At 36.8% G+C, this 9,568-nt stretch overlaps 1 protein-coding gene across 2 annotated transcripts in view; it reads right to left on the reverse strand.

The window, feature by feature from the left end:
• The window catches only part of LOC106881090 (ski oncogene), a 107,125-nt gene that overhangs the window by 13,567 nt on the left and 83,990 nt on the right, over positions 1-9,568 (reverse strand). The window contains exons 3-4 of one of the 2 annotated variants that reach the window (XM_052974090.1): positions 5,198-5,397; positions 51-140 (exon numbers count right to left, since the gene is read on the reverse strand). In XM_052974090.1, coding sequence (XP_052830050.1) covers positions 51-140; positions 5,198-5,397 — 290 coding nt within the window. Of the gene's footprint in view, positions 1-50; positions 156-5,197; positions 5,398-9,568 lie in introns of both variants that reach the window. The other variant, XM_052974089.1, reaches the window with a different exon arrangement.

The following is a 9,568-nucleotide window of genomic DNA, read 5'->3' on the forward strand; positions in this document are numbered from 1 at the left end:
AACGTTTCAAAAACCAGAGTATATGTGGAAAAGTCCTGTCAGTTAATTACCTTGCTGATTCCGAATGGGGTATCACACGTTCCGGGTGGAGTAAAACAGGTGGCCCAGTCTGTAGATAGGAGGGCAACGACCGAGGCAAGCTGTAATACAACAGACTAAACATCAATGATAGATAGGAGAACTTGCAGTGAGGGGTGGCTGTGTGTATTGCTGGGTGGATCTATTCTACTACTGGGTGGCTACTGGGTATGTGGGTTGGATAGAATACTATGGGATAAAAACAGTGAGGGAAAGTGTGATGCAGGGTGTCAGATTTGGCTAAGGTATGTGGAAGTTGATTTGGGGAAGACAAAGCCGCTAGAGTATGGATTAGAGAGGTATGGTGTATGCATATAATGTATTGGTTGTAAATTATAAGTAGCTAACAGATGTCTGCATGTGTATTGTGTATGTGCATGTAAATGTATATGTGGGCAGTGTGCATGTATGCGTATATATATGCGTTTGTGTGTACATGTGCATGTGTGTGTAAGAGCTGAGGCAACAGACCGTTATACAAGAAATCAGTGAGATAAAGGTGGCTGGATGCAGTGTTTGGTTAGTTCAGACGTCAGGAGAGAGTGACAACTCTTTGGCTGACTCCAAGAGAGTGCAAGTACGGTGAGTTGTTTACATGTGTGCAGTGACTGAGAGAAACCAAATCACAAGAGATGAAGCAGTTGTAGCATCTACTGTTCTGTTTCTGTTAATATCAACAATCAATCAAAAATTCTTTTTATTTATATTCCCATTCAATCATCACTATGAACCAACAGAGGACACAGTAAAAAAAAAAACTTATAGGTTGACAAAAACAGTACAACTGTGTACAGTTATGAAAATACAACATACATTCTCTACAGACATAACCAAAGACATGTAAATATGGCTAATAAATATACATCTATCTATTTACCTATGCATGTGCGTATGTATCTGTGTGTGTGTGAGAGAGAGAGAGTGAGAGAATGTGTGTGTGAGAGAGAGAGAGTGAGAGAATGTGTGTGTGAGAGAGAGAGAGTGAGAGAATGTGTGTGTGGTGTGAAATTAAGATTATTGTTATTTGCAAAAACTAGTTTAAAGAATAACAACAAACATTTACAGATAGAGTGACTCAATACTCAGACTAGAGCAACATTTATTGTACAATTTGTATTGACTGGGATCTAATGGTCTGTTAACAGTTCAAAGAGATCTCAAGTCATATTCACAGTGCACCTTGGTGCAGTCCTATCAAATTGTTCAGCTCCTGTCAACCCATGCCTGCATGGAAGACAGACATTAAACGATGATGATATATGTGTGTGTGTGTGTGTGTGTGTGTATTGCTTAGGCATTGCAAGATAAATAACCTGATGTGTACAGCTCAATATACATATGTTTCAGAACAAAGTGTTACATGAGTATAAAGAAGTAATTTGGAAAAGAGCTGACACACAAAAGATGACGGTTATGTTATGAACTTCATAACATAACCATCATCTTTCCTGTATCCTATCTTTTTCTTTATAAGTATATATGTATATATATATTTAAAGAAGTTTGCTTTAGAATCATATGGCTAAGGGTTCAATCCCACTGCATGGATGCTGTTGATAAAAAGTGTGTGTGTGTGTGTGTGTGTGCGCGCGTGTTCCCCCTCATCTTCATATGTATATGCTGATCATAAACAAAAGCTTTCAACATCTGTACAGACAGCATTGTTTTCTTTGCAGCCATCCCATAAAAGTCATGTCCAAACTGTTCGTTGCTTGACAGACTGGAGGAATTATTACCTTGTTAGGAAACAAGCAAGGGTTTGTGCCAGAAGGGGCATACAGCCAGGCAAAATTCTGGCACAAAGAATTCATATCCGATGATACCTGTAAGCATGTAAAAGCAGACATCACAATGACAATGATAAGTCAGGTGTATATGCTATTGTCACCATTTTTAATGTCCAGTTTTCCAAATTTGCATGAGTCTGACAGAATTCATTAAAACAGATTTTTCATTAGCCAGATGCCGTTCCTGTCACTAACCTTTGCTGCTTCCAAGCAAAGTAATATTTCCCCATTGTTGAACATGTTTTTACAGAAGACTGGAAATGAAGGACATTATTTGTCTGACAGTGATCGCTCATCTATAACCACAATGTGATATCAAGATATGGAAATACAATCACACATACATGTATATGATGGGCTTTTTTCAGTTCCTGTCTACGATCAGATCCATTCACAAGGCAGCAAAGAGCGATAGAAAAAAGAACACTTGCGTAAAGACTACTAAAGTGGGACTGAACCCATAACCATACAGTTAGGAAACGAACTTCTTAACCACAAAGCCATGTTTGTGCTTATATAAAATATATAAACAATATAGAGAGAGAAGAGGGAGAGATATATATGTATAAATAATAACATATTCACATTCACATACACTTAGATTTTCTCATGACATATTCAGCCATGAGAAAGAGATCAAAGTGTCTAATTCAATCACTGAAATTAAACTTCAGAATGTTGAGGCAACAACATTGGCCCTGTCAGCAGTCAAAGAGAGGGTGGGGTCTCTACATGAATACAAAACAACTGAGTGAGATGTGTGCGTGTGTGTGTGTTGCTAAGGAAGGACCTAAATGAATTCATGTATCTAGATCAGATGTGAGAGTTGTTTATGAAAATTGAATATGTGAATGTGTGTGTGCTTGTATTTGCATAGAAATCATATGAACTGTTTGTTTGTTTGTTTTCCTTCTTTCTTTTCTATTGTGAAGATAAACAAGGTTATGTAACACTTTTGATCCATAGTGTGTCATTGTATAAGTTTAACAGACACAGCTAATGCATACAAGTCATGCTAGCAGTATGAAGCGGTGATCTTTTCTTTAAGAAAACAACTCTAAATTGAACTTCCCACTCCACTCTCCCCCCTTTCCCCAAGTATTCTCTACACTGGCAAGAAGTATTTTATGAAATCAGCTTGCAAAGTCAAGCTATCCAAGGTGTAGTACCAGCTACAACTTAAGTAAAAGAGTGTATACGGAGCCAACAGGTCAAAACAGATCTGCCAATTTCTGTAAGCAGTCATTCATCAATTTAATGTGCTTTCATATAAAGGTGGCATGCACCAACATTTACTTGACCTAAAACTGAACAGAAGGTACAATGTTATTGCAGTCATTAGCTTTAGGAACAATACGTGTGTGTGTGTGTGTGTGTTGTGAAGGCACATGGCCTAGTGGTTAAGGTGTTGCACTCATGATTGCAAGATTGTGGGTTTGATTCCCAGACTAGGCAGTGCATCATGTCTTTGAGCAAAAACACTTCATTGCACTTTGCTCTGCAATCACTTTGACATCTGATGTGAGTTGCATGCATGTGCATCCATACAAGCAATGTAGATTTGATGGAGGGAGGGAGGGAGTAATGTACAGCACATATAATTTAATCACCAGAAACAAATTATCTCTGTGGTTGTTCAGTAAGAAATTGCAGCAGAACCTTTATCTGTTTTCTAACAGAAGAATCCATACTATATATGTTTATATCTATCTATCTATCTATATATATATATATAATAATAAAAATAATAATTTTTAAAAATGACAACAAAAGAATGAGACTTAGATATTAGGTAAATAAAGTATATTTACATATATATACATTGTATAGGACAATCAGTAAGTTGTCATGATAATACTCAGAGTTTCAAATGCCAGAGCTAAGAACTACGATGCATTCTCTATTGTCATAATAGCCAATGAGAATGCATCATAGCTCTTAGCTCTGGCGTTTGAAACTCTGAGTACTATTATGACAACTTACTGATTGTCCTAAACTATACATATATATTATTATTATTATTATTATTATTATTATTATTATTATTATTATTATTATTTCACTTAGTCATAGCAATAATAATACTTGGTGGTGATTCACAAGCATGCAATTATGAATGCATTGCATCTTATAGCAGAAACAGTTGTAAGCTAATGAAGTTTGTAACATAAATTTCTTTTTCTTTTGTCATTTTAATTTCCTACATATATATATTAGCACAGGATACATCAGAGCAAGATGTGGGTCCTTCAATAAGCTGAATCTTGTCAAACCATCCAACCCATGCCAGCATGATAAGCAACATGATATAATGATGAATAATGATGGTGGTATGCGCAAAAACACATACAAACACACACACGCACACAAAATGTATACAGTCGTTCAATTGGCTGAACTACCAGGATCACTGAATGCATGCATAGTGGTTGAGTATTTCCACAGACAGATGTATCCTTAACATAATTCTCAAATGGAGTTGGTAAAACAGTGTGTGACAAGGCTAGACCTTTGAACTACAGAACTACAATACATCCAAACGGTTTGTATACCACTGTTACTACAGTCTAACCAATTTCAGTCAAATGATATGGGCCAACCCAAGGCTACAGGAAATAACACCTGCCCAAGATGACACACAGAAAATGAACTATATATATATGCATGTATATAGGTGTGCGTATATACACACACACAAATACAATATGTTAAAACACAGCCTCAATAATGTATTCATCTAACCTAGGGGTTCTAAACCATTTTTTATCTATGGACCCCTATGATTACTATTTTATTTTGGTGAACCCCCATAGCTATTTGATATTTAAAAACTAGTTTTATAGAAACGTCTTTCAAAATTCTTATTTTGTTCTTCACACATTCACTTGCGTAAGCTGAACTATGTAAAACATTTGAGAAAGAAACCCAGCTGTTTCTTGCAATATATACCAATACACACATCTAAAGCAAAATTGTTTTAAGGACCCTTAAAATACTGTTGTGAATCTCCAATTTACTATTTTGTGGCATGGACCAAAAAAAATCTTATATGGATCCTCAGGAGCCAATGAGAACCCCGATTGAAAACTACCCATCTAACCCATGCTAGCATGGGAAGATGGGCATAGAACAAACAAGCAAATACACACACTATATATTATGTATATACATATGTATATGTGTGTGTGTGTTTATACATACATATATATATATATATATATATATATATATATATGTACTCACACACACATTCATATCTACATGCAACTAATATTCTACGAGGTGTGGTGGTATGTGTGAGTGGGAGTTTAACATCAAATTTAAGCACTTACCTATCACGCATGATGTTAGGGGGCTGGGGTAAGTATTTGTTATCTTTCAGGGCAGTGATGAGACTTTGGGGCCACGCTGAGTACGCTGACACTGGAGCCATTGTTGGTTGTGCTGAATGGTGCGGGGACCATGGTGAAACTTGACTGGTTGGGCTCTCTTCGCTCTTCACACGTTTGCTATGTAACCAGTCATCAGAACTCTGAAAGACAGAAAACAGATTAAGGTCATTAAGGTTCCTGATCAAGAGTAAAAGGCGTACTTATGGTGTGTGGAGGGATGATGCCTATTGAGAAGAGGATGCTGTGATGATGATGGTGTTGGTGATGGTTGTAGTAGTGGTGGTGGTAGCAGCAGTGGTTATGATGTAGTGATTTTTGATGACAGTGTCAGCGGCAATGGTAGTGATGGTTCTGATGATGAAAAAGAGGATGACAGGACTGTGGTGGTGTTAGTTGTATTGGGGGTGGTGGTGGTGATAATGATAATTATGATGACATTGACAATATTAAATGTATCAATAGATATAATTAAGCTCAGGTATTTATTTAAATAAATAGTATATAATGAGGCAATCAAGTATTAGCAGAATCAGTAGAGCTCTACACAAAATACACTGCAGTATTTATGTCCCTTAACATTCTATGTTTGAAAAACCTATCTCATTTGACTTAATCATTCATCCTTCCTGTGGCCAATAAAAGACTGTGATCAATATGATCGACTATAGCTTGTCCCCTCCCTAAACTATGTGACCTCATGCCTATATAAGTAATCAATAATTTTTATATCAAGTATAAACACCAATGATCTTTCCAAGTTCAACACAATGTCAGAATTACCATGAAATGGAGCTTACTCAATGAAATCAACCACAAGAACTGAACTGTACGAACAAGAGACAAGAGCCAACTGCAGAATGTAAAGAGAATGCAACTAGATACCACAAAATTTCTTGTCCAGCAATTAACTGATTCCGCCATACACCATTCTCCCGCTGATCATTCTTACGTGAGTAACATTTAGATCTTCCACAAAAAACAGTTTGCCCCTTCCTCCTTTCATACTTTAACCTCTCATCTCCTCACATGACCCACCTGGGTTTTGAAATTTCGCAAGCTGCATGGCAACATTACTAGTGCTAGCACCCAAAAAAATTTTTTTAAAAGCATCCAGCACATGCTGTATAGTGGTCAGTGTTAGGAAGGGCATCCAGCCATAGAAACCATACCAAAGCAGATATTTGAGCACAATGTGGTCCTTAGGCTCATCGATTCCAGTCAAACCATTCGACCCATGCCAGTATGGAACACAGACATTAAATGATGTCATTGGACAAACATATTTCAGATGAAAATATGAAAACTGCTACATACATAAAAAATTCAAACAGGTCAATAACAAAAGAGAAGGTTAGCAGCAGGATGACAGATTACAGCCTTGTCCCAAAGGAAGCAGTGGACACAGTTGACAGTTTGATGCTATCAACTATTTCTTGTAAGCTTCACAATTTTTTTTAAAAACCCAGCTAACTGCATTTCCATGTCTAAGTTCTGTTGTATGTTGGCCACATTTAAAACCATTCTTTTCTCTGCATCACCTGTCACACATACAGTACTAAATAACTTACTCAATCTTTTCTCACCACACTGGCAGCTCTCTACAGATCTCCTTTAATCATGTTATTTCTCTTTGATTTCTCTACTTTCAAAGTAAACTCAATAAAATTATCCCAAACTAAAGGGCTCTGGTACAGCTATGGACACTGCCTTCTTGTCACATAAAATAAACAATCCAAGACTATCTATCTACAGATGCTTTATATGCACATCAACAACTAGAGCCTTTTACTGCCCATATCAAGAAAGGCATTGAAACAGGATTATAAATTTGTAGAGATGAATGACTGTCCCTCCTGGTGGGTTTGCTGTCAAATTCAGACACCGTACTTTCCAACATACAAGACAAATTTCTCAGACAAAAATTTACAACCAAAACAAGCAGGTAATCTTAAACACCAAGATGACTTTTGAGGACTAAAAATTCCATGTGAAATGCAGTAGTATTTGGAAAGATAGACATGTTTGAATGTTTACACTAAGTACAATGTCAACTTGTATACCAGAAAATATGGTTCACAGGTATCACTTTCTCAGAATGTACAAGGTGTTAATAATTCATTTAAACTGTTTTAAATTTACAATAATTTAGCACCACACACACATAGTGTGTGTGTGTGTGTGTGTGTGTGTGTGTGTGTGTGTGTGTGTGTGTGTGTGTGTGTGTGTGTGTGTGTGTGTGTGTGTGTACATACAGGAAATATGTACATTTGAAGTGAAGATTCACATTTTGTGAATTACAAATAAGAAAATGTAATTAAAACAAACTCATTAAACTTTTAAATCCCTCTGTGACTTTTGGGCCACCTTGTATATTAAAACAGGAACTTTTGAGTATGCAGGTATTTTGGATACCTCACAGAATGATGACCATTATGTGTTGCTCTTTCGCAAGGCATAACACCCATTCAGCTACCCTGCCATGGATATGGTGAAGTCATGGGACTGCAGCATGGCAGCTTGTGAAGGGGTAGTGGAAGAGTTCAACTGGGCAGAGAAATGTGAAAAGATTGACTGTCAGGAGACACCAAGCCCTATAACTGCAATTCATCCATAGGGGTGGCGTCCATGGTTTAATCACCTAATGAAAGATTCACTATGACTCGAGTTTCCAATTCAAATTCATAAAAATGGAATTGGTTGGTGACAGAGGGTCATGGGAATTTGCAAAAGCAGCATGACCAAAGAAGAAGTCCAGAACTTTAATTCTTCTTCCTTTCCATCATCTTACACTCAATCACTCAATGCAGCTGGTAGGTTATAAATATCAGGTCACTTATAGATATTTGGTTGGCCGTAGACATTCAGTCATTTACAGATACATACCAGTGTATCTGACTGCCCAATGGTAAGTATCAATAGTACAAATCAATAAACAACGGTATCAGCAACAGACATGATTCGGAGCTTTGTCTTTACTAAGTCACTAATGCTAATAAAACAACTTAACTATTGCTTTTCAAGCTGATGGTGTACCAGAGTAATTCTTACTGGTAGTACATTCTCTGAAATATGCTAGTTTCCTAAACCTATGTATGTACATATTTTACATCTACCAAGTGATTCTCTCATCACTAGTTTGGCAATTATCATGAAGCTTAGGCCTTGTTGAGGAGTTCTAATAACACTGAAACATATCAGGAGTTGTCTACTGTACTTGCTAGAATAATTTACATAATATTAGCCATTGACTAATGTTGTCTTCCCTAATGACAATTATTTCTAATTATAAGTACTAGAAGACATTGCCTAAGGTACAGATCAGTGGGATTGAACCTGAAGTCATGTAACTGTAAAACAAATTTCTTAAACACACAACCACAACTGTTCACATAATCATTACTATCACAACTACTAAAAATGCCACCACAACCATTGCCGGTAGCACCACTACCACTATTACTACTACTATTATTGCTGGCGGTAGAGAAAAGGAAATAGTGCCAGACAGAAAAATGCCTTACAGGTATTTAGTCTAGGTATAAATTCCTACAAGACCATCTGTACCTGTCATCAATCCATCCATCCTTGTACTTGGGGTGGAGTCAATCAACTATATTCCTTGATTAAGAATGTCTGGCCTTCTGCCAATGTCAGAAACTGCTGCTGCTGCTGCCAGCAATACCTGATTTAGGCATGAGCCAAGCAAGCTTCTGCTAGGGGCCACAAGATCTACAGGGGTTTCAAAATAATTAAAACCCATATATGTTTCCTATCTTTTTTTTTTGTGAGATTTTCAGGTGTATTTTTTTTTTAAATGGCCTCCAAGCTTTATATAGCTTAGGGTCTCACCAAGTTAATTCTGGCACTGACTGTAAACACCACCACCACCTCTATTACTACTGCTGCTGTTGCTAATACTACTAATACTACAAGAACAACAATCGTTACTATTGTGACTAATAATATTACTACTATTGCCACCACAACTAAAACTTAGTTTCACAGCTAAGATTATCCATGCTACTACTACTACTACTACTACTGCTACTACTACTACTACTACTACTACCGAATCACTATTTCTACAGTTGAATGTGCACTGCTACAACAACCAATCACCAGTGTCAACAGTATACATACATATACATACATACACACAGGCACATTATTTCCACTAACCTAGCAGTATAATAGAACATCATAAGAACTACCAACGTTGCTACTGCTACTGCTACTGCAGCTACTACTCTCCCTCTGCATCTCTTGATATAAATATATATATATATATATATATATATATATATATATATA

The sequence above is a fragment of the Octopus bimaculoides genome, chromosome 17, assembly GCF_001194135.2.
Source record: "Octopus bimaculoides isolate UCB-OBI-ISO-001 chromosome 17, ASM119413v2, whole genome shotgun sequence".
NCBI classification, from domain to species: Eukaryota; Metazoa; Mollusca; class Cephalopoda; order Octopoda; family Octopodidae; genus Octopus; species Octopus bimaculoides.